Below are 26,392 nucleotides of genomic sequence, written 5' to 3' on the forward strand. Positions count from 1 at the left end.
GTCCATTATGTTACTGCTGACTGCTATTATTATTATTATTATTATTATTATTATTATTCCAATTCTATTTATTGACATAGCTGCTAAGTTTTTCCTTTTCTCGCGAGGAAGCCTATTCAGCATAAGGGAAAATCCCTTAAAATAAGGGATAACTTGGCAGCTATGTTTATTGACTTAGTTTAGAACATTTGTAAACCTCTTAACGTTTTGAAAACCTCTAATATAAAAGCAAAAAATATCATCAAAGCAAAAATACAGCCCAAGACGGGTAAAAGAGCAGCACAAAAGCATATCATTCTAATTATCGCCGTCAACACCAGTGTTGTGAGATGTGCATCTGAACCCACACTTGCACACATTCAGTGCACAGCTCTGAGATGATTGGAATCGTTTTGCTAGAGTCAGGACGTGCCTCCGTTCTGAATATGGGCTACATAGGAGGGAGTATAAAACCACCAGCCTCTGCTTGTCCTGTCGCCTTCTGGCTTACAGTTCCAGGGGAGGCCAAGTATACAGTGGTACTATTACTTCCCTTGATCTATAGCATCTAGATCAAGGGAAGTAATAGTACCACTGTATTCCGCTCTGGTCAGAACTCACCTGGAGTACTGTGTCCAGTTCTGGGCACCACAGTTCAAGAAGGATACTGACAAGCTGGAACGTGTCCAGAGGAGGGCAACCAAAATGGTTAAAGGCCTGGAAATGATGCCTTATGAGGAACGGCTTAGGGAGCTGGGTATGTTTAGCCTGGAGAAGAGAAGGTTAAGGGGTGATAGGATAGCCATGTTCAAATATATAAAAGGATGTCATATAGAGGAGGGAGAAAGGTTGTTTTCTGCTGCTCCAGAGAAGCGGACACGGAGCAATGGATTCAAACTACAAGAAAGAAGATTCCACCTAAACATTAGGAAGAACTTCCTGACAGTAAGAGCTGTTCGACAGTGGAATTTGCTGCCAAGAAGTGTGGTGGAATCTCCTTCTTTGGAGGTCTTTAAGCAGAGGCTTGACAGCCATATGTCAAGAATGCTTTGATGGTGTTTCCTGCTTAGCAGGGGGTTGGACTGGGTGGCCCTTTGTGGTCTCTTCCAACTCTATGATTCTGTCCTCCTGTTTAGTGGAAAAGTCATTACCCTGTTAGCCACTGTGAGAAGAGGATGCTGGATTAGAAGGGCCAGTTGGGAGGTTTCCTAAAATACGTATTTTATTTTCTGTATGCACCTTATGTATTTATTTGAAGAATTTTTGCCCTGCTCTTTCACGGACACCCCCGAATACCCGAGACAATTGTCCCACACACCCAATAACATTTTGAACAGCTTGAAGGATGTACCGTGGCAGGGGCCTCCTTGGCACAAAAGGAAGCTCTAAGCGACCCTAATCCTGCACCATCCCTCCCTTCCTGTAATGATTAATCCAGCCCCAGACAGAGCCCCATAAGAAACAGGCCTCCTTACTCCCCCCACCCCCACCCACTGAGAGCTCTGTTTAAAATGAAAAACAAGCAGGCGCTCTTTGGATGGGAGAACCTGCTGGAGAAGACAAATATTTGCAGTGGCACATTATTCATGGCATGGTCTTGGCAGTGGGGCTGGGCATCAGAGGGATTGAGCTATGCTGGAGACGGCAGATGGGCCCCTTGCTTCTCATTAGCTGTTTATTTATTTTGCAGAGGGAGGCTTTTGTTTTTTTTTTGAGAGCGTGAAGGAAACAACCCTGAATCGGAAACAAAGAAAGGAATTACTTCCTTTGTGGCTCTTGGTAGGGCGTATGGACCCTCCCAGTGGACACACCACAAAAATTGTTATACTAAATTCTGGGGTTGGCTTTTACAGGCTCCCTCCCCCCCCCATTCAGTTCCCCCCTAGGTTGGAGAAGATTGAGTGGAGGCAGATTAGATAAATAAAGGTCTTTATTTTTCTGCTGTGACAGAGTTTCGAGGACAGTAAGAGCTGTTCGGCAGTGGAATTTGCTACCAAGGAGTGTGGTGGAGTCTCCTTCTTTGGAGGTCTTTAAGCAGAGGCTTGGCAGGCATATGTCAAGAATGCTTTGATGGTGTTTCCTGCTCGGCAGGGGGTTGGACTGGATGGCCCTTGTGGTCTCTTCCAACTCTACGATTCTATGATTCTATGAGGAGGCAAAGACCCAGAGCAAAGGTGTGTAACAGCATTTAAAGACTTTAGAGATTGCCCAACCCCTTAGCCAAAGACCACCCAAAAGCATCATATAAGCATCACAGAAAGAGGCGACTGCAACACAAATTTGAGAGTGTGGATTGTCGATCTGATAACCCTTGCTGATTGCATTATCCTGGCCAGTCCGGGCCATTCTTTTCAAATGGTTGTTGTTGTTTAGTTGTTTAGTCGTGTCCAACTCTTCTTGACCCCATGGACCATAGCACGCCAGGCACTCCTGTCTTGCACTGCCTCCCGCAGTGTGGTCAAACTCATGTTCGTAGCTTTGAGAACACTGTCCAACCATCTCATCCTCTGCCGTCCCCTTCTCCCTAGTGCCCCCCCATCTTTCCCAACATCAGGGTCTTTTCCAATGATTCTTCTCTTCTCATGAGGTGGCCAAAGTATTGGAGCCTCAGCTTCACGATCTGTCCTTCCAGTGAGCACTCATTTCTGAAACCATTGTCACAGACCTCCTCTATTCAATCTACAAAATGTGCTCTTTTGACAGACTCTGAACAATTTGTAAACGAAAAGAACGATTGGGAAAGGCTTTTCCAGGATACACTTCTGCTGCAGAGGAAATATTTGGGGTCATTGAGAGAGCCAGGATGGTTTTGGGATTTTTTCAGGGAATATTTCCTAATTTTGAAGGGCGAAGGGTTGGTTTTCAGTGGAATGTGGCCCACTATGTGTGCACACCTTAAAATTATTATACAGTGGTATCTCCAGTTACGAACTTAATTCGTTCCGGAGGTCCGTTCGTAACCCGAAACCGCTCGTAACATGAGGTGCACTTTCACTAATGGTGCCTCCCGCTGCTGCCGCGTGAATTCTTCTCGCATCCCGGGGCAAAGTTCACAACCAGGGGCATCTACTTCCGGGTCAGCGGAGCTTTGTTACCCGAAGTGTTCATAAGCAGGACGGTACGTCACCCAAGGTTCCACTGTAATACCATAGGTGGGGCAAGCTTGTTTCTCCTGCTCATTGGTCCCAAACCAATGGATTCAAAGAGAAGGGAGGAGATTCCGACTAATCATTAGGAATAACTTTCTATAACGGAGAGTTGTTTGACTGTAATCCAGCTACTCCTGGAGGCTGAGTCTGGCGGATCGCTTGAGTTCAGGAGTTCGGGAGTATCTTGCAACTTATGATAAGGTGCAGGACAGGAACCTTTAAGATATACTCAAGATGTAACCCCTGACCCTTTATGTCCATTAGTTTTATCAGTATTATTCCTGGGGATTCCTGAGGAAGGGGGAAGAGAGCCCCAAAAGTGTATAAAACCCTCATGCAAACTGTCTTTCTTTGTACTTGCTTGTGAGTTGATCACGCAGTGCCTTTCTGCTAGCAGAAATAAACCTCTTTCTCTGAAGCAACCTCGGTGTCTTTTGACTCCTCCCTCCCTCCCCGGGAGCAACGCCACGTTCCTAGCTAACCGGAAAAGGCTACAGGACGGACTCCCTCTCTTTCATTGGAAGTTCTTAAATGGAAGTTAGATGGCCATCTGCCAGGGATTATTTAATGCTGCAATTCCTGCATTGCTAGAGGTCAGACTAGATGACAACTAGGGAACGCTTCCCCACAATTCCATGTTTCTGTTATACTGTTGCATGCCCCACCCCACCACCAATCTCTGAACGGTGCATTCCAGGGCCCCCAGGCATATACCCAGGCTTCAGTTTCCTTGGAATGAGGGACAGCGGAGACTGAGGGGTCTTTAGGGCATATGGTTTATTTGCACATATATACAACCTGAGTCTACAATGGAGGGGCTTCTTCCATAGCCACAGCCTTGGATTCCAGCAGAAATCAGGCATTGCTCTGTCTCTCAGCTGCCCAGCCTGCAACCTGCTTCTAGCTTCTAGCTCACCCACTTCTACTCTGTCCTTCTCACCAGAACCACTTCCTTTGTTACCCTAAAACCCTTACTTAGCACATTGCCAAGAAACTGGCCTGGCTATTCCAACAACCGAATCCTTGCTGGATCCAGGAATTGGAAGGGACTCAGGCATGCAGCCTAACCCTGCCGCTAAACTCATAACAGTCCTAATTAAATGCATGCTTGCCTCTAGGAGCTAGAGGGCTACACAAGCACTTTTTGCCACATATGCAACAGAGCACATGCATTTAACACAACACAAGCATCTGCCTTCCATGCAGAAGGTCCCAGGTTCAATCCCTAGCATGTTTTGGCAGGGCTGGGAAAGACTCTCTTCCCCAAATCCCGGAGAGCTGCTGCCAGTCAAAGTAGACAGTGCTGAGCTGGATGGGCTGATTCTGTATAATGCAGCTTCCTGCGTTTCTATTTAAACCGACCCTTTACTGAGAACGACGAGGGCTGGTCTTACTTTATTAGAAGGGGCCATAGCTCAGTGGCAGAATGCCTGGCCGGCATGCATGAGGTCTCTGGTTCAACCCCTGCCATCTTCAAGCAAGTTTGCAAAAGACCCTTGTTGCAGAAATGCTACCCGTCAGTGTCGGCAATGCTGAGCTTGATGGGTCAAGGGGTCTGACTTTCCTAATAGGAGGCTTCTAGATGGGAAAGAGAGAGAGGGAGAGAGAGAGGGGGAGAGGGAGAAGGAAGGAAGGAAACGAGCTAAAACAGCTGTAGACTCCCCCCCCCTCCAGTAGTATCCTGGGGTGCTGAACAGCCTCAGCCAATTTGGGTCCATTTCCAGCCTCTCCAGGCTTGTGATTTACAACCAAATTCACAGTATGTTTGGATGAAAACTGCAGCAGCTGGAAGGACTGTTGTTTCAAAAATATACGTAGAAAGATTGATTTGGTTACCTGTGGCAACACGGCAAATTCTGAAACGGTACTTCCCAGCGCCACACACACTGCCTGGCCCCCCACAACCACTGGCGCTGCGAGAGTGTCACATGCCACCCCAATCTCTGAGTGGCAAGAGACTCCAGAGGTTTCAGGCATCTGCCCAGGCATCTGCCCAGGAAGGTCAGCGGAGACTGTGGTGTCTTTAGGATACATGGTTTTATTTATACAGATATACAACCTGAGTATAGGATGGAGGGGCTCACAGCGTTAACACCCCCAACCTTCCTGCTTCTCTATTAGTCACAGCTTTAGATCCAGCACAGAGCAAGCAAGTTTCTGTGTATCCAGCTTCCCACCTTGCTTCCGTGCTTTGATTAGAGTGCATCTGTGGTCGTGGTAAGATTCGAATGCAGGTCTTCCAGCTCATAACTCATCTTACGCACCACACCAGCTTCTAAAAGCCCAGGCCGTCTTGATACCCCCAGACTCTCCGCTGCTCTGGGGCTGACAGTGCGCCTGTTCCTTTGTATCTGCCTTCCTTTGAATTTTACTTTCCGCTGTTGAATTTTGATGTATATTTCAAAAGGCAATGATTTAACAAGTCTGTTGGTTCCTGCTTTCTCTCTCTGCCACTCGCCTTGCCGGCTTCCTTTCATCTGACAACCGTCCTGAAGCATCTCGAAGCCACAGACTGTTTTCATGTCGTGGGACTTCAGAGAGATGGGGAAAGGGGGGGGGGCGACCAGGAAGCTGCTAAAACAGCACAAAAAGCCTTTACTCATTCAAGCCGTGTGCCGTGGCAAACGTGTCTCTCTCCCTGCCACTTTGCCACCATAATTGCCAGCCCGGATGAGAGCAGACAAACGCATTGAGGCTGGATCTGTCGACAGCTGCTAACCATGAGAACTAAATGGAGCTGCCATATTTAATGGCAGTCTATCTGAGAATTTCAGGTGCTGGGCAGGGGGGCAAACAGGGGAGGGCCCATATATACCTGAAGGAGCATCTCCACCCCCATCATTCATCCCAGACACTGAGGTCCAGCTCCGAGGGCCTTTTGGCAGTTCCCTCACTGCGAGAAGTGAAGTTACAGGGAGAGGACAAGGAAGGGCCGGCCCTTTTAAATATTGTTGCGGGATGAGCACTTTTAGTTGATAATGTTGCCATCTCTTTTTGATGCATTTTAAATTTTGCGCTTTGTATGCTTTTATAACTGTAAGCCTCTTTGATACATTTTACGTAGCAATAATAAATACAACAAATTATTATTATATTGGGGAAAATGGAAAAAAAACATATTAGGCAAAATAAAAGTCAAATGTGTGTACAGTATATTAGCAGAAATTATTCTTAAAGGCTGATGGCGACTTAAAAAAAAAAAAGAATAAATAAATAAATAAATAAATAACTGATCTGGGAAATTAGCAAACTGAAGTGAAAAGGGAGAAAATGAAATTAACCTGTTGGTCCATCTGTATCCTACCAGTGTTGAAATAAAATCCATCTGCTAGTCCAGTCAACTCCTGTACATGGAACAGGATTTGAGGGGGTATGTGTGTATGCATCTTATCCTTTGCCTCAAAAAGCTTTAGTCCAGCCCTAGATCTGGCAGGGAGCTTCTTGTGATTTTAAAGGTAAAGGTAAAGGTAAAGGGACCCCTGACCATTACGTCCAGTTGCGGACAACTCTGGGGTTGCAGCTCTCATCTCGCTTTGCTGACCGAGGGAGCCGGCGTACAGCTTCCAGGTCATGTGGCCAGCATGACCAAACCGCTTCTGGCGAACCAGAGCAGCGCACGGAAACGCCATTTACCTTCCCACCGGAGTGGTACCTATTTATCTACTTGCACTTTGACGTGCTTTTGAACTGCTAAATTGGCAGGATTGATGCTTTTGAATTGTGGTGCTGGAGGAGACTCTTGAGAGTCCTATGGACTGCAAGAAGATCAAACCTATCCATTCTTAAGGAAATCAGCCCTGAGTGCTCACTGGAAGGACAGATCGTGAAGCTGAGGCTCCAATACTTTGGCCACCTCAGGAGAAGAGAAGAATCCTTGGGAAAGACCCTGATGTTGGGAAAGATTGAGGGCACTAGGAGAAGGGGACGACAGAGGATGAGATGGTTGGACAGTGTTCTCAAAGCTACGAACATGAGTTTGACCACACTGCGGGAGGCAGTGCAAGACAGGAGTGCCTGGCGTGCTATGCTCCATGGGGTCACGAAGAGTCGGACACGACTAAACGACTAAACAACAACAAGTTGGCAGGAGCAGGGACCGAGCAACGGGAGCTCACCACGTCGTGGGGATTCGAACCACCGACCTTCTGATCGGCAAGCCCTAGGCTCTGTGGTTTAACCCACAGCGCCACCCGCGTCCCATTTTATGTGATCTTACAAATCCATATAAGCACATATGCTATACTTCTAGCATTGCTGTTGGGATCTGGGACTTCCAATTCACTGTGCAAACAAACAGAAGAAACACAGGAGAGTAGATTTGAAAACATCAGCGCCAGATCTGACCAGGTGTGCAAGGTGTCACAGACTTCATGCTCCCCCCCCCCCCGAGATTGATTCCAACTCTGTTGCAGCTCAGAGAGTGTGTGCTTTTGGAGACAGGGGAAATGATGCAACTCTGTGCTCAGATAACACAGATCTGAGTCCCAGATCTGAATCCGTTCCAGCCTGGTTTTGGAACACAAACCGCCCTTGCCATCCCCGTGGGCGATGTGTGCCGAGAGACAGGCAAGGGGGAATGCTACCTGGGTGATTTCCCTGGATCCTTCCATCCCTTTGGATGCAGCAGCAACCAGCTTGGGTGGTTTCTGGAAAAAGAGGCTTGGGCAAGTTGATAGGGAAGGCTATCAGTGGCTACAAGCCATGATTGCTGTGTCCTACCTCCATCATCAGAGGCAGTAGGCTGGGGATCATGTGCAAGAGAGAGTTATTATGCTCATATTCCACCTGCAGGCTTCCTATAGGTATCTTGTGGGTCAATGCTGGAATTGGTGGCCTTTGGCTCTTCCCATTCCTCAGCATCTCCAGGTAGGGCTAGGAATGTCCCCTGCCTGAAACCCCAGAGAGGCGCTGCCAGTCTGTGTAGACAATACTGAGCGAGATGGGTCCATGGTCTGATTCTGTATAAGGCAACTTCTTATGTTCCTGTGCTCCAGGTGTTTACATTATAGGAAGGGCTGGGAAGGTATACATTATAGGAAGGTTACAATATAGGAAGGTAGGACTGGGGATTTCTCCTGCCTGAAGCCATAAATAGAATCAAAGAATCATGGAATTGTAGAGTTGGAAGGTGCCCCCAAGGGTCATCTAGTCCAACCCCCTGCAATGCAAGAATCTCAGCTAAAGCCTCCATGACAGATGGCCATCCAACCTCTACTTTAAAGGAAGGAGAGTTCACCAGTTCCCAAGGGAATGCATTCCACTGTCAATCAGCTCTTACTGTCAGAAAGCCCTTCTTGATGTTTACTCGAAACCTCCTTTCTTGTAACTTCAAGCCAGTGGTTTGAGTCCTACGCTCCAGAAAACAAGCTTGCTCCATCTTCCATGTGATACCCGTTTAGATATTTGAAGATGGCTCTCATATCATACCATACTTGTCAGTGCAATCCTGAGTTGGGTAGGCTACAATGGTCCAAAGCGGCTTCCTCTGATTCTTTGCACTGCACGCCGGAAATTTACGCAGAAACTAAGAGCTGGGCTTTGTGTGTTGCAGTAATGCAGTGTTCCTCCTGAGAAGGGGGTGGGGTGGGGAACTACCCAATGTAACAGCAAACAAGGCAAAATAGGGAGCAGTGTTTGTGTGTGTCGGGGGAAGGAGCTGGCTGTCTCTTCCGCACTACCTGAGCTCCGACACTCAAGGTGAACTGCTCAATTATTGAACGGCGAAACACGTCTGGAGACCATGAAATATTCAAGAGCCCTCAGATGCCAAGCTGAGCCCACACAAGGCTTTCGTCTGAGAGAAGAATGAATGGGAGCTGCTGCCCCTTTTCAGATCAGTTGGTTCTTCTGCTCCAACAAGCAGGAGGAAAAGTGGGACATCCTTTGGGTGGGTCCAAGGCAGAACGTAAGAAGGCTGGGGGGGGCTCAAAGGGGGGCTCATCTAGTCCTGTTCTCGCAGTGGCCAATCAGATGCTTGTGGGAAACCTACAAGCACAACGGCGTTCTTCCCACCTGCGATTCCCAGTAATTGGTATTCAGAAGCATTACTGCCTTCAACTGCAAACCCAGAGTATCGCTTCTGTGAACAGAAAGAGGCCAGGCATGCACCGGAGACAAATGAAGATATGGGTGCCTCTGAGCATGCATAAAGAGGACTTTGCATATGAAAATTGTAAAACATCAGACGTTAAATAAATTTCCCGATACTGCAAGTGAAAATCCGAAAGCATAGGAGAATAAGGATGTATTTGCCTGGTGCCTAAAAGCTGGCAATATTGGCACCAGGCAAGCCCTCTAGGGGAGGAGCATTCTGTAGCTGTGGGGCCACCACTAGAAAAGGCCCTGACCGCCCTCCACCCTTGGAAGAGGCACACAAAGAAAAAGCTTCTAATGATGATCTGAGGCCCTGGGTCTGTTCATGCAGGGATATGAGGCCACTCAGCAGGATCAATATTTGAACTAGGTGGCTTACTTCCTCCTTCCTCCTCCTCTTTGTAAAGATCTTTTATATAATTTGATAACATACTGCATATAAAACAGGGAGGAAATTAAAAGACGAAAAAGCAAACCCTAAAATGGGCACATAAAGTACGATTGCATATGGGTTAAGTGACAAAGTCCAAGTCATGAAAGTTAAAAGCAAGAATAAAAGTTATCTGCACATAAATAATGAATATTTGTCTTATTTAGTTCCAGATTTGCCAGGCGTGGGACGAGGGTTGTCTTGAAAATGGTGCTTTTTCCATATATGAATTTAAAAAAATGTCTATAGCTTCCAATCCTTTGCCAAAAATATCAGATGATGATCAACCCTTCCTTCACATTGAAGCCCCAGGGTGTGTTACAACATTAAAACACAGCATTTAAAACAGTTCGAAATAATTGGCAATCATAAAAAACAAGGTAGGTCCTAAAATTATACACTTCAGGTGTCAAAAGCCAGTGTCAATAGTGAAATGAGGCATAATTTTCTCCATTGCAGGTATATTACAGAGTGAGTGGAACCAAGCATGCAGTGTAAGATTTGGGGCTGTTTCCCACCGAGTTGCAATTGCTAATCAAGCTGCCGAGATCATACATAAAGCCAATTCTTTCGACAAATGCATCTGCACCATCAAAAATATCCAGCAACATGCATTTTGGGCAGCAAACTAGGGAGCTTTTAGATTTGGAGCTGAGCCTATTAAGTGAATCCGCATATGAGCTGCCACACCTGAGCTCTCGGGATCAACCCAACAGGAGGTTTTTTTTCCTGGGCACATTCTAGAAGGCAAAGGTGTGGGTTCTGAAACGTCGTGAAATTTCAGAGGTGTGCAAAATTGCACTTCTGTACTAACACCACCCTTCTGGCTCCAGCTGTGCTCACCTCCCAGCCTGACATGCCCACATACCCTACTGAGCGTAGCTGAGTCACCACGATATCTTCCCAACAGGACGCTTTGCATCCCTTGAAGGCAGATGAAGGAGAATTATTGATGGCCTCATTACCCAAGCTTCTGCCTGCATGGGGGGAACCCCAGGGTGCTGCCAAGGGGTGAGAAATGAGAAGGAATGCTCAGCATCACGCAGGATCAGGCTCTAAGCATTACCCAAAGGCACATTACTTGTGGGTGGGCGCAAGTGGGTGGGCGACCCTGTTATTGAAGCTTCTCGTTGGCCCTGTGTCTGCAGCCTAACACAGGAAAGCGCATTCACGGACAGGAAGTGGAAGAGAAATCAGGATGCCGTGTTTCTCTGAAAATAAGACACCGTCTTATATTTTCCCCCCTAAAATAACAACACTATTTTCAGGGGATTGTCTAATTTTTTTCCTTCTCCTCCTGCCGCGGCCTGCATTGCTGCTGCGCCTATCACTATGTCTTATTTTCGGGGTATGGTTTATGTTCCTTGAATGCTTAAAAATCCTGCTACGGCTTATTTTATGGCTACGTCTTATTTTCGGAGAAACAGGGTAACAGCAGTCCAGCTTCAGTAGGGATACACCAGCCCTGCTCTTGAATGAAATAACAGGAATCTATTGCAGCTGCCACCCTCTATATACCACCACATCCCTGGGAGTAAGCTCTATATTACACAGTGGGGATTACTGGGGAGTAGACATTCCTAGAAGTGTGGAAATAAACAGTACAGTAAATTGCAAGAACTCGGGCCAGGAAGAAGATGAATTTCAAGTAAATCTTCAAAAGGTTTTATTTATGTAATGATGAATTCAAATAGGAATCAATTCCAGTATGATAGTGAGGCAAATAGAAATAAATTCCAATGAAAAAATCCCAGGACAAGGCCCTGTTTTGACAACTCTTCATCAGCAATGTTTTAATGGTCAGAGTGTACCAAGTATGTTTGCAGGCAAATTGTCTGCAGGAATTGCAAGAATTCATCATTACATAAATAAAACCTTTTGAAGACTTACTTGAAATTCATCTTCCTCCTGGCCCGAGTTCTTGCAATTTACTGTTTGTTCCTAGAAGTGCAACATTTACATTGACTTACTACCCTCCCTGGAACCCTTTTGGCACCCGCACCGTAACATTTCTGGCGGAACTGATAGCTGCACGAGAGAGCTTCCGAGCAGGAGCAGTCTATCTGATATGTGAGGACTTGGGATTTCAATGTCCTCAGCTGTGCTGATTTCACCCCATTGGGGTGTGAAACTGGATAGTAAGCTGCCTTATGCTAAGGGCTCACCCGCTCTTCCTTTCATGTCATGTTTCCAGGTACAGATCTGGGTTTTCTGCTGGGTTTTGCTTGTTTTCTGTCCTGGCACCTATTTGCTTCGATTCAGCAGCAGTAAAACATGGATTTTTCCGGGGAAAGCACCGGAACAAAACAATACTCGACCTCCGCCTAGAAAAAAAGCACAGGGCAAAAGTAAGTGTGGGTGAGCCCTGAGACACACCACTGGTCCACCTAGCTCAGTATTGTCTACACTGACTGGCAGCAGCTTCCCCCTGCCTTACCTAAATACCTATACATAATAATAAAATCAGTGCTTTTTTCGGGGGGGGGGAAGGTGCCAGTACTTACCACACAAGGGAGGGCTCTCAGACACCTGCCAGAGCATCTCGCCTCCTCCCTAAGCTGGGCAGAAGCTTCCTGGGCTCGGGGAAGGAGGCATGAGGCAAGGAGAAAAGCACTGAATAAAATGATAATGCTGATACTGTAATGTTAATGAGAATAATACCTGGCAATGCTGGCAATTGAACCTGGGACCTTCTGCATGCAAAGCAGTGGCTGTTTCATTGACCTCCAGTTCCTCCTCCTCTAATAGAGAGCCTGGCCTGCATATAGGAAGGATTGTGGTGCTGGGCTTATGCACGGCTGCTCAGTACAGCAATGGGCATGGCCAGAATCCTGTTTCTTTTTAAGGGGGTTGGCAAAGCTCCTGCCGAGCTGCTGGGCGCCCCCACCCCCCAATCTCCTCTTCTCCCCGCCTCTCCAGGATGTTTCACCAGATGCTATAAATCATTGAGCTATCGACCCACTGACTCTTGAGGCATGGCAGCCGGAGAGAGGGGGCCTCTGGTTCCGAGCAGAGAGCAGCGTCCAGCTCCTTTGGCTGGCCCGTAACTCAGAGTTAATGGGCCATGAAAGCTGTGGAAGCCAGGCTGAATCACCCAATAAATACTCGGCCGGGCCTCTTAAGTCAATTGGGAAGGAAAAACAAAGGGGCCCTTTTCGCACCGAGGCCAAACGCCAGAGATAAAAAGCAGCACCTGGGCAGGGGGAGACCTGCCCACCCTGACTATATTTCCCCACTTCCCCCTCTCTCTTTCTGCCTCAGGCCAATGGCCCACCCACTCCAGCATCCTCTTCTCGGAGCACAAGAGCCCTGTTCCCTCTTGTAGTTTCCAGCAACTGGTATTCAGAAGCATTGCTGCCTCCAACCGCAGAGGCTAGTCGCCATCAATAGCCTTCTGTTCCATGACTTTGTCCTCCTGTAAAGCCATCCAAGTTGGTGGTCATCACTGCCTCTAGTGGGAGGGAGTTCCATAGTTTAACTATGTACCGTGCAAATGAGTACAAAACCCTCCCTAGGTGCCTGATCAGATTTGCCTCCCTACCCCACTTCCCCACTGAAATGCCTGGGTTGTTTTTGTTTTTTTCAATTACATGAGAGCCTAAGCATGAATCTTCCTAAGGAGATGAAAGATGTCGGAGACCGGCTGGGCTTCTGCAGCACAGTTGATCTTCCCAAAAGATTTGTCTGTGACGCGTTCTTTGTGGGGCTGCCCTTGAAGGCGACTTGGTCCAAAATGCAGTGAGCAGAGCTCAGCAAACACCCATTTTTAAATCTGACATCAGGAACCACAAGACTGAAAAACCAGTAGGAGAACACTTCAATCTCCCAGGACATTCTATACAAGATCTCAAAGCAGCTGTTTTATTACAGAAAAATTTCAGGAACAGACTGGAAAGAGTAGTTGCTGAATTGGAACTCATTACCAAGCTTAAAACCATGGAGCCACCTGGGATGAATAAAGACATTGGATTTTTATCTCATTATGCATGATCAAGCTTTCTTTAGCGCCTCAGCCCTTGCTTCCCCCCCCCCCCCCAGGACCAATTGCAGTCATCAACAGTCGTTAACAGCCATCTATAGGTTTACCACTCCCATCAGCCCATCACCCATTCCCATCACCCCACCCCCCACCCTCTGAATATACATAAGCGTCTGGTGGATTCTGTTTCAGTGTATCTGACGAAGTGTGCATGCACACGAAAGCTCATACCAAAATAAAAACTTAGTTGGTCTTTAAGGTGCTACAGAAGGAATTTTTTTATTTTGCTTCGACTCAGACCAACACGGCTACCTACCTGTAACCATTTTTAAACAGTTATCATCATCATCATTATATTGATAATGACTGGTTTTCAACACAGATAAAATACAAAAGCTAATCACCGAATCGTACTTAAATTCAAATAGCGTTAAAAACACAAAAAAACCCCAAATCTATTGAAATACATGTGAGGAAAAACAGCAGAGCATTATAAAAGCCCTTTCCTTTTTTAAAAAAAAAACACGACAACAACCAGTTCCCAAAGGTGTGCCAGAATAAAAGAGTCTTTGCCCGTCAGCGGAAGGACACTTGCCAGTTTGTTTCCAAGCCCATTTCAAGGACCTCACATTAGTGTCTAAAGCCCCCCAAAGGCCCCCAAATATCTGAAATAGCTTCCCTACAGATACTTTTAGGTGCCCTCTTGGTAGTTCCACTGCCCTCAGAAGATTGGGGGTGGCAGGTGGACAAGGGCCTTCTCTGTGGCGGCCCCTCAGTTGCGGAAATCTCTCCCAACTACCGTGTGTCTGGCACTTTCATTGCATGGTTTTCACCCGAAGCTGAAGATGCACCTCTTTACCCAGGCTTTGGCTACCTGAGAGAGAAAGAGATTTTAGGACCCACCCCGGGTTTTTTGGATGGTAAATTGTTTTAATTGAGTTTAAGGTTCTATTTGGGAGCCGGTTGAAGTTAAATCCGAAGACAGAGTTCCTCTGGCTGGGTCAGGACGACATGGGGTTGGGGGGCCAACTCCCATCTCTTGAGGGGGCTCAATTAGTGCCAGCGCCTTCTGTCAAGAGCTTGGGTGTAACCTTCGACGCCTCCCTTTCCATGGAGGCGCAAGTTGCAGCCACAGCAAATGTGGCATTTTTCCATCTCTGCCGTATTAAGCAGTTGGTCCCTTACCTTTCTCGCCCTGATCTGGCCACAGTGATCCATGCGCCGGTCACCTCCAGGTTTGATTATTGTAACTCGCTTTACACGGGGCTGCCCTTGAAGCTGACCCAGAAACTCCAGCGGGTGCAGAATGCCACGGCGAGGCTCCTTACGGGGTCCCTGCCACGGGACCACATTCATCCAGTGCTTTACCAGCTGCACTGGCTTCCGGTGGAGTACAGGATCAGATTTAAGGTGCTGGTTTTGGCCTTTAAAGCCCTATGCGGCTTAGGACCCTCGTACCTACGGGACCGCCTCTCCTGGTATGCCCCGCAGAGGACCTTAAGGTCCACAAATAACAGCATTTACTAATTTTCCTTTTGTATCCCCTTTACGTTATTCTTACTGCACATTTTTATGTGAGTCCTGCTAATGTTTTAATTTGTTCACATCTTCAAATAGTCTGTACATTTCCCCCATTCTGTATTAAAAAGTTTGTCTTCTTGGTTTCTTATTCTCCAGGTAAGTTTTGCCATTTCAGCGCAGTCCATACATTTTAGTTGCCAATCGTCCTTCATTGAAGTTGCTTCTTCTTTCCATCTCTGGGCGTAAATCATTCGGGCAGCCATAGTACATAAATAGTTTTTTCCCCTGTTCTTTCAGTACTTCTCCACCAATTCTATCTAAAGGGAAAGCTTCTGGGTGTTTTTTTTTATAAAAAAAACCCAAAAGTTATCTTTAGCATTTTTTCCAACTCATTATAGATCATTTCCCAGAAAGCTTTGGTTACCTTAGATGGCTCTATTTTTATAATGTTCTTATCTGTCCTGGGACACTGAAGTGAAGGGCAGGTAAGAAATGCAATGAGATGATGATGATGATGCCACAAAAAAAGCCAAAATCAAATTCTCCCTCGACTGTGAAGCTCACAGGGTAACCTTGGCAGGCCATTCACTGTCTCTTTCAGGCCAACCTTCCTCACCAGGTTGTTGTTGAGATTAAATATAGAGGGGGAGAACTCTGTATGCCTCCTTGAGGTCCTTGAAGAAAATTGGAGAGATAGAAGTGCACTTTTTTAAAATAATAATAATAGAGTCATCGAATCATAGAACCTTGGAGTTAGAAGGGACCCTAAGCGTCATCTAGTCCACCTGGCTACCAGGCAGGAATCATAGCTGAATAATGGGCAATTGTGGGGGGATGAAACCATGAGTATTCCTGACTAACTCTGTCCCCCACGTTCTTTGCTTTGTCTGCTACGGCAGGTATTCCGAAGAGGAGATCCGTCAGAAAGTGGGGACCTTCCGGCAAATGCTGATGGAAAAGGAGGGTGTGCTCACCCGCGAGGACCAACATGGGCGGCAAATGTGAGTAGGAAGGGATTGCTTGCTCATACCAATCACTTGCCTAGCCCGTGTGAATACACCTATTGATATATATCTGTATAGGTGCTGCAAACTCTGCTTGTTTTAATATCTCCCTCCTGGCTTCCGGTGTGCCTGAGCCACCAGAGCCTAGTTTTCCCTGAACTCCTTGCATCTAGAAAACTAACGTGTCAGGGCAAAGGATTCCTACCCCCACACAAAAAATCTCCTTTCATGTAGAAAACTAGCATGCCAGGGAGAAAGTCGGGTTTGAAAGCTTCCAGGTCAGGCAACCCAGCAGCTCATTTTCACTGTCCTTGCAGACTGCTTTTCCCCTGCCCTCAAACACAACAAGCTGGTTGGTTCCCTTCCGGATGGACTGATTGCCACCACGGACCACGGCTTGGCCTCCCTGCCCCCACTTGAGAGGCCCTCTCCATCATTAACGCTTCTGAGCTTTCCCAGGTTTGATAGTGACTTAGCTGCCATGCCAGCAAAGCGCATATTATAATCCATTAGCCAGCACTGGGGGAGGGGGCAGGAAAAAACCAGGTCACTGAAGAGGACAGGAATAGAGCTTGCTGATTCATTGCACAGGAAGGCCTCGTTTGGGTGGGGGAACTGGGGCGTACGTGGAACTTGGGACTCCGAGCTGAGAAATGCAGGCAAAAGGTAGAGCAGCTTGTGCGGTCCAGGGTATCATCGTATCACTTTCAATCATACCTTCCAACTTTTTCCGATGCAAAACTGGGCTACGCACGCACTTTCCAGGTTGTGCTCCTGGGAGACTCATGTGACCCACACCTTGCTCTCACCCCCAAAATGTGCTTTTGGGGTGAGCTCTTGCGCGGTGCCCAAAAACTGGGCAACCCAGTCAGATGGGTGGCATATAAATAAATATTAGTATTACAAAATTATGCGTGGATAGAGGAAACGTTTTTCTCCCTCTCTGAAAACACTATTTCTCACGGACATCCCAGGAAGCTGAACGTTGAATGACTGTCTGAAGACAACAGTACATAGTTGATCCGTGGAATTCGCTTCCCTTAGAGGCAGTGACGGTCACCAACTTGGATGGCATTAAAAGAGAATTGGATAAGTTCATGGAGGAGACAGCTACGGTATCAGTGTCTACTAGGCATGATGGTTCTGCTCTGTCTCCACAGTTGGAGGCAGTAATGTTCCTGAAGGAGCGTCTCCACCCCCATTGTTCTGCCCGGATACTGAGGTCCAGTGCCAAGGGCCTTCTGGCCGTTCCCTCACTGTGAGAAACAAAGCTACAGGGAACCAGGCAGAGGGCCTTCTCGGTAGTGGCACCCGCCCTGTGGAACGCCCTCCCATCAGAGGTCAAGGAGATAAACAACTACCTGACATTTAGAAAACACCTAAAGGCAGCCCTGTTTAGGGAAGTTTTTAATCTGTGATATTTTAATGTATTTTGGTATTTGCTGGAAGCCGCCCAGAGTGGTGGGGGAAACCCAGCCAGATGGGCGGGGTATAAATAATAAATAATAATTAATAATAATAATAATAATAATAATAATAATAATAATAATAATGTTCCCTGTAGTCATCTGGTTGGCCGTTGTCAGAACAGGATGCTTGGACTAGATGAGCCATTGGCCTGATCCAGCAGGGCCTTTCCATATCATTTCTGGATTGGATTAGGGAACTCACTCAATAATAGATCGGTTTGTAGCAGCCCCAACCAAACCATATCGTGGAAAAACATGGGAGTCTCATGCTCTGCCTTTGTGCGTCTGTGTTTGCAAAATCGTAAGCGCTTATAAATATCAAGGCTGGCAAATGGTTTTGAGAAACTGACTCACTCCTCTTTTGCCTGGCATCCCCAGGAAAAAAGCTGAAAGGGGGGAATTATATGGGGAGGCCACAGCAGCCTGCAGACACAGCCCGGGAAGCATTAATCTCTGTCACTAAGGGAGCTTAACCCAATTACAAACCGAGTGAATAATTGGCTGCTTTGAGGGAAATGAACCCCAGGATGTTTTGGCTCAGAAGAATACAACAGAGACATCAGTGGGCTGGAGAAGCCAGGGAAGGAAGCATGGTTGTCACGGGAAAAACCTATTCATGGCTTTTGCCAGTGGTAACTGGAGTGCAGATTAGCTGGCTGTGAATAGCGCATGTTGGGTCTCCTCATATACTTAGGGCTCAAAGGGGGGGGAACCCTTTATAAATGGCAGCAGGGTATACCCATTCAGAGCAGGGACAAAATGCATTGCCCTCACTCTGACTTGGCTTTGTGTTGTTCTCCCACACTCCAAAATCATAAGCTGCAAGGGGAAGTGATGTCATCATGCTTGCTAGAGTCCCCTGAGTTCCTCACATAAGAAAAGGTTTGAGAGAGTGTGGATTTGCACATTGTGAAATAGAAATCAAGCCCTCGCACTGTGATTGGGGGAAAGGTCTGTTCAAGACTCTGTTTATTAAGACAAGGCAATTGCATTGAAGAACACCCGCTCTTTAGCACTCAATCGGAGAAAACAGCAATTTCCCGCAGATTGCTGTTTGTTCTGATTTAAAGCTAAAGAGAGGTTTTTTCCTGGGAAGGGAGCGGGACAAGGCGAAAACCGCTCGGATCCATGCTTTCTAGACACAGGGCAAGTGGAAGTGTGGTTGAGTCTATCAAGAGAGGTGTCCTTAAGACAGAAGCCGGCTCAGGCCCAGGAGCAAAGCAAGGTGGGGGCAGTGGGGGTGGTCCGCCCTGGGTGTCATCACCGAGGGGATGACATTTGTTCCCGCCGGCCACCCACGACTCTTGCCTACCACGATCCGTTGGGGAAAGGGGGGTAGTTGCACCGCTTTTCAGTGCTTCGTTTTGACAACCCCGTGCTCCCAGGCTGCTGGAGGAGGCAGGCGAGCAAACAAGTGGAGGGTGGAGGGAAGGAGAGAAGCAGAAGCTATCAACTCAGGACCCAAACCCTGTAACCTCAAAGAAAGCTCAACAACTTTGGCCAACCCTCCGCCCCCCAAAAAGCTCAGTAACTTTGGTCAATCCTTCCCTAAAAAAAGCTCAACAACTCCTAGCAATGCGAATGGGTAGATCACAGCCAGTCTTTTTATACTGTGAGTAGATTGCAGTCTCTTGGGAATCCAACTAGATTTCAATTTTCCTCACTGGGTACCACCTGAGCTTGCTACGCCACTGCTCAGGCCTATTCCAGGCCCGAATCCTTGCAGAGCCCGGATCCATACACGCCGCTTCTGCAACGTCCCCTCCTCCTTTTGTCTTTGGTGCAGAGTGATCGAGAACCATCACGCGGTGGATGACAAAGAGTACATGATGCAGTACCCAGAGTACGGGAAGGGATGCCCTTTGCAGTGCGACTGCACGACCGACTGCTACCAAGACGACAGCAGTCACCGTGAATACAGGTGAGTCTCCCGTGGCGAACACAGGTCATTTCCCACGGTTACAAGAAGGGTCTCTGCGAAAAGGTGTGGAGGCACTTCTTCATCCTCTGATGGTGAGAAACAAACCCTCGGGCAGTGGTTCTCAAAGTGGGCAGTACTGCCCCCTAGCTGATGTGGCTTTACTTGTGGGGGGGGGTGTTTCTAAGAGGCAAGCAGGAGGCAGGAGGACACAGAGGCCAGGGCGTGGCAGGGGGATGCTAAGAGGTGAGGGGGCGGTAGTGGAGCACTGTAGGTGGGCTTCCCCGAACCCATTGATTGCTTATTTACCATTGACCAGTTTAGCACCTAGAGCGAAACACCTTCCTCGCTTCGTATTTAAAGTTTTATTGCTCTGGATCACTTACAAAGCTATTTAATTTGCCACGTTTGTTTGTATTTACGGTTCTTGTCACAAGATAGCCAGTTATGGGAAATAGCCATTGATTTTTCTTATAAATTAGCTACCATAGGTCTGCGGTAAGCGAAGGTTTGTTCATGCCTGCTAAGGAGTTATACATAAATAGCTCATGCTATAAATGTCCTTTGCCCTTGCGTCTTTGCCAGTGATTCCCCCCCCCCCCTGCAATGCCTGGTGCCACTGAATCGCCTTCATCAGTTTTGTTGAATTAACTAGACAGAAGGTTTTGAGTGGATTTTAAATAAATGCTACTGTTCTGAAATTGTTGCTGCTGCTGTTTTTGTTAATATGTCACCCATCTGACTGGGATGCCCCAGCCGCTCGGCAGCAAACTGCTATTCTGAAGGATGTTTTTAACAGGGTAGGGAAAACTGAGGGTGAATTTATGGGACCAGGGGGGCTGTGCCCCCAAAATATTTGGGAATCACTGAACTGGCTTACAGCAAGGTTCATCAACGTGGTGTCCTTCAGAGGTGGATGGACTACAACGCCCACCATCCCTGGCTCTTAGCAATGTCACCTGGGGGCTGATGGGAGTTGGAGTCTTATTAACTTATGGAGTGTATATTGTGTTGGCGACGCCCTGTAAACCAGCAAGTGCCTATCCTAAAATCCTCCTCCTCCTCCTCCACAGGCTGAAGAGACGATCCAGCAGCTCCACCTCTCCTCCACCCAAGAAGAAAAAGAAAAAGAAATCGGGTCATCGCCGGAGCCGGTGAGTCACCCCCCAGTGGCGCTGATGTTGGGTTGGGTTGGAAGGGAAAACAAGTGGATAAGACCCGACCCAGGGACTCTTCAATCCAGCCAGAATGCTGGGCTTTGAGCAAGTCCTAAACCAAGGATGTGGGAACCTTTGACCCTCCAGGTGTCTCTGCTGTTACCGCAATGAATTTATTCATAGCCTTCTAAACCGCAATCTGCAAAAATAAATAAATAACCCCAAAGTTAAAAACAGGCACATTTGAAACAGGACTGAAACCCAAACAAGTGGGCACTCATGGTAAAGACCAGGGGTCAGCAAACTTTTTCAGCAGGGGGCCAGTCCACTGTCCCTCAGACCTTGGGGGGTGGGGGGGTGGACGGCGGACTATATCTTGAAGAAGAAAAAATGAACTAATTCCTATGCGCCACAAATAACCCAGAAATGCATTTTAAATAAAAGGACACATTCCGCTCATGTAAAAACATGCTGATTCCCAGACCGACCGTGGGCCGGATTGAGAAGGCGATTGGGCCGCATCCGGCCCCCGGGCCTTAGTTTGGGAACCCCTGGTAAAGACCATTTTATCCAGCTGGGAAAGCCTGCCGGAACCAAAACGGCGTAATCCGTTTCTGTTAAGTGCAGATAGTGGGCACGCCTATTGTATCACACCGGGAATGCTATTTCAGTTGGTTAGAGCGTGGTGTTGATAATGGCAAGGTTGCAGGTTCGACCCCTACATATTTCCTGCATTGCAGGGAGTTGGACTGGATTGCCCTCAAGGGGCCCTTCCAACTCTTATGATTCCATGTTTTAGATTTCTCCCAGGCTGAAATATACTTGGAGTCGAGAGTGAATTTCATGCTCTTTATTCAGCTCGTAGCCATCAAGGAGAAGAAGAGAAGAAGGATGCCCTTTTCCCAAAACCATCTGCTTATATACATTATTTACACAATGGGCTTTGTGTGATTGGCTACTTCAGGGCTACACCTGTGGGCCAATCAGTTTGTGGATTGACTTATGCCAGCCGCCTGATTGGTTGCTCCTGCAGGCCAATCAGGTTGCGGATTCACTTCCACCTGGAGTTGGATTGGGTGGCTCCTGCGGACCAATCAGACTGCTGATTCTGGATCCTATTGTTCTATGATTCAGCTCAGTACATAACACAGGCCTTTGTGCAGTCACAGAGGCAGCCCCCAATCCTGCCTGCAACATGACCCATTGAACTCTGGGCTCAGCCCAGCTTCCCTGTGGTTGGTGTTGCCAGTTTCTTCTGCCTAACACAGAGACCGGCTCTGCGTCCCCCGGCACAGAGACACTTCTCGATTATTCGCTGTGCCAGTATTCCAAGCCTGACTGTGAAACACATCTATTCTGGATGTAGAAAGGGGAGGTGGGGGGTCTCAGCCGTTCTTCGCCTCCAGTTCTCTCCCCACCCCCCACCATCCTGATTTCAGATCCCTCCGCTAATGATTTCCTCCTCAGAGCTCAGCTAACATTTTAATGAGTGTGGCTTTCTTAAACCAGGCCAGGGGGAAATGAAACTAATGAGGAAAGTAGCAGAAGGGGGTAGGGAGGGACAGGGGAGAAGGGAGCTGTCTCCTCCCTTGAACCAGATGATGATGTACAGCAGTGTTTTTCAACCTTTTTTGGGCAAAGGCACACTTGTTTCATGAAAAAAAATCACGAGGCACACCACCATTAGAAAATGTTAAAAAAATTAACTCTGTGCCTATATTGACTATATATAAAGTAATTCTCCCACGGCACACCAGGCAACATCTCGCGGCACACTAGTGTGCCGCGGAACAGTGGTTGAAAAACACTGATGTACAGGTCCTGCTCGGTTTGGGATGCCAGACAAGCAAGGGAGGGGGCATGTGGTAAATCTTGGCTCCTTTGAAAATTCCCCATAGGGCTGAGAGGGTTCATCCCAGAGGACCACCCTATGGGGGCTCAATCAAAAATCAAAAATCCTTTGAAGCCTTAACCCAGGGGACAAGATATTCGGAAGGTTGCCTGGGTAACTGGGCACAGGAAGTGATGTCACAGGGGTATTTGGGGGTCTTTGGCATGAGGCTTGGGATAGCTAAAGTGAAAGAAAACCATTTTGGCAGGCTTGCTAATGGCAGGCTGGGGGGAGATCATAGCCTCCAACATTTCTCCAATGAGAACACGGATGCCCTATTCAATAATGATGATGATGATGATGATGATGATGATGATGATGATGATGATGTTATTAGTTATACCCTGCCCACCTGACTGGGTTGCCATAGCCACTTGAGGCAGCTTCCAACATACAGTGGTACCTCGGGTTACAAACGCTTCAGGTTACAGACTCCGCTAACCCAGAAATAGTACCTCGGGTTAAGAACTTTGCTTCAGGATCAGAACGGAAATCGTACTGTGGCGGAGCAGCGGCAGCAGGAGGCCCCATTAGCTAAAGTGGTACCTCAGGTTAAGAACAGTTTCAGGTTAAGAACAGACCTCCAGAATGAATTAAGTTCTTAACCCGAGGTACCACTGTATATAAAAACATAATAAAACAGTTAAAAAAACCTTCCCTCTACAGGGCTGCCTTCAGATGGCTTCTAAAGGTTGTCTCTTATCTCCATGCCTTAGGGGGGGAGTGTCACATAACTCCATATCCCCAACATTTCTCCAGTAAAAATAGGGACATCCTAAGGAAAAGCGGGACATTCTGGGATCAAATCAGAAGCCAGGACAGCTTCTGTAAATCTGGGACTGTCCTGGAAAATAGGGACACTTGGAGGGTCTGGGAGATGCCTTACATTCCAGTGCTGCACTGCTGTGCAGAACAAGCCCCTCTTGTGATGACCATGCTGTAAGAACAGTACTTTGCAACAATACAATAAAGTCACTGTCAGTATCCTCGAAGGCTGCATTTCCTGCAAATACATTGTGCTCCCAAATGGTTCCGCGAGTCGATAATTTACAGGCAATCACTATAATTATAACGCAGTACGATAGGAAACGTTAGCAATTCAGCAGCGGCTGCTTATTTGATGCAGGGATGGGGAATGTGGCAGCCCTCCTTCAGGTGCATTTGGTTTCCCCTCCCATCTGCCTGTCAGTGGTCAGGGATGATGGGAATTGTAGTCCGGCAATGGGTCCTGGAGGGCCACAGGTCTTCCCCTTGCCTCTGCTTTCAGCCAAAGGATGGGGAGAGCACCATGGCCAATGGTATCCAAAGCTGCTGAGATCCAGAAGCAGAAACAGTCCCACTCCCCTTATCCCACTCTAGTCAGAGGTCATCAATTAGGGTGCCTATTAGGGTCCCCAAACCACACCTGAACTCAGCTTGAGATGGATCCTGATCATATATATCCTGCAGGAACTCCTGGTATTAATAATAGCAACACTACCCAGAATAGCTCAGTCGGTAGAGCATTAGACTCTTAATTGCAGGGTCATGGGTTTGAGCCCCACATTGGGCAAAAGTATTCCTGCATTTTAGGGGGTTGAACTAGATGACCCTTGCGGCACCTTCCAGCTCTGCAGTTCTGTGATTCTATTATTATACCCCCATTAAGTAAATAAAAATAGCATTTGCCAACCCACCAACCCCCCCCCCAAGAAATGCCTCGACAAATGGGGCAGGGGAGGGGGGAGCATCAAATTGAAATCATTAAATTGCCAGCTGCATAAATGAAATGTTATGGATTGCATTAAGAATTATTGGAAAGATGTCCTCATAGCAAAAGCGTGGTCTTAAGGGAACAAAGCAAGATTATATGGTGGTGTGAAAATTGCAGTATATGCATTTTATACACACGTTACCCAAGTGAATACATTTTGTCAGGTTGGAGACGTGCATTGCAAAATTGGGAGAGGTGTGAATTTTGAAGCGTGTCTGTGTTTTGTTTGCATATTGTTCCTGGAAGTGTGAATTAAGTAAGCTACTACCTAGCATCACCCCAACTCCCTGCTGGGGTAGGTCTTATGCTTAATGCCACCTAAGTAGGGCTAAATTAAAGCAACACACATGAAACACCCCTCCACCACCCTTGCAAAATTGTATAAGCCTGAGGAATGTTGTTCTGTCTTGGACTGACCTACCTCACAGGGTTGTAGTGTGGAAAAACTGGAAAGCCCTAAGCTCCTTGGAGCAAAAAAAAGTAGGGGGGGGGGTACAAATTTGACAGATGGAACTAGAGTTCTCCAACCCCAAATCCCTGGCAATGCTTCTGAACCCCGCAGGTTCTGATGCCTGCTTTCACCTCCACAGGGACTAGCAACTTGCTCGAGAAAGCTGAGATTCTTTGGGTGTCGAATTGAACGCTTTCTGTGTTTGTGCAGGGTCACAAAAACACACACACAGTCCTGATAGATGTGTCCTGTGTAATTTACTTACTGGTTTTAAAAAATATGGCAGGTTAGACACCTGTCCGGCCCGGTCCTGATTTCAGAAGTCTACCCTGTACTCCAAACCGTCCGCTCTTTTCAGAGAGACACTCCTTAACCTCTCCTTTGTCTGTTCCCTGTCTTGCAATCTCAGCAAAAAAAGGAAACCTGGATCTGAACGTAGGTGAGTGCCAACAGAATTTGCATCATCCACATGATCTATAATTCCCCATATATTTATAGAAACCCATCCAAGGTGTTTGGTTTTCACGGTTTCCCCCCACACGGTTTCCCCAGCCACCTAAAAAGCAGTCCCATAAAGTAAGGGGGGCTAATTTGTCTGGGTGCCTTTAACCCTTGGGATGGCTTTTAAAAAGAATTGGACAAATTTGTAGAGGGGCAGGGCCGGCTCTAGGTAGAGTCCCGGTGGCGCGGGGCACCAGGGCGCTGGGCCGGTAGGCAGGGCGCTGCATGGCAAAGCCGTGTGGAAGCCATGCTTGCGCCGGAGCGATCTCCGCCCCTCAGCGCCAGGGCTCACGACCTGCTCGAGACTGCCCTGTAGAGGGGAGGGCTCTGCCTCTACAGTTGAAGGCAGCCCAGCTTCTGCCTCCCATTTTCTAGAAACCACAGGAGGGTAGAGGGGTCTTGTGGTCAGGTTCTGCTTGCAGATTTCCCATATAAAGTATCTAGTTGGTCTCTGTGAAAACAGGAAGCTGGACTAGATGGGCCATTGTCTTGATCCAGCAGGCTTTTCTTATGACATTCCCTCTTGCTGATCAGCTCCATTTCCTCCTGACAAACTGACTTAGTCCTTTTTTGCTTTTCAGCGGCGATAGCTCTTCCCCGGTCCGGAAGGAGAAGAAGAAAAAGACAGGGAAAAAACATCGGAGAGACAGGTAAAGGACTCAGGGCTCCCCCCTTTTCGTCTCCCCCTATCAGTGGGAAGGTCCATAGCTCAGTGGCAGAGCTTTTCATGCAGAAGGTGCCCCATTCAATCCCCAGTGGCATCTCTGGGGAGGGATGGAGGAAAAGCACTGAGAATTCTGGCAGCATCTCTTTGCATCTCAAATGCTTCACTAACAGAGCCAGAACCTGGGTTCCATTTTCTGGTCACTCTGGACTGTGACAGGATTTTGGAAACTTGTATGGGTACATCTGGGCAAGCAGCCAGTTCCAAAGCTGGCCAGTAGCACTGCCAACTGGCCTAGGGATCCGGACCCTGGAGGCAATTGCCTCAGGCTGGTAGGTAGAGGAGGCAGAGCAGTTGGGGGACTGATGCAGCCTGTCCTGTCTGTCCCTCCATGGCTTATCTGGGCTGCCCATCCATCACTAGTCAGCATGCT

The 26,392-nt window shown here is 47.6% G+C and overlaps 1 protein-coding gene across 1 annotated transcript in view; it reads left to right on the forward strand.

Moving 5' to 3' along the window:
- SRRM3 (serine/arginine repetitive matrix 3) overlaps positions 1 to 26,392 on the forward strand; it is a 57,170-nt gene that overhangs the window by 470 nt on the left and 30,308 nt on the right. Inside the window, exons 2-6 of the mRNA XM_088658214.1 lie at positions 16,051 to 16,152; positions 19,411 to 19,545; positions 20,616 to 20,696; positions 25,204 to 25,233; positions 25,877 to 25,945. Coding sequence (XP_088514340.1) covers positions 16,051 to 16,152; positions 19,411 to 19,545; positions 20,616 to 20,696; positions 25,204 to 25,233; positions 25,877 to 25,945 — 417 coding nt within the window. The remainder of the gene's footprint in view (positions 1 to 16,050; positions 16,153 to 19,410; positions 19,546 to 20,615; positions 20,697 to 25,203; positions 25,234 to 25,876; positions 25,946 to 26,392) is intronic.

This window comes from Zootoca vivipara, chromosome 14, assembly GCF_965207765.1.
Source record: "Zootoca vivipara chromosome 14, rZooViv2.hap1.1, whole genome shotgun sequence".
In the NCBI taxonomy this organism is placed as follows: Eukaryota; Metazoa; Chordata; class Lepidosauria; order Squamata; family Lacertidae; genus Zootoca; species Zootoca vivipara.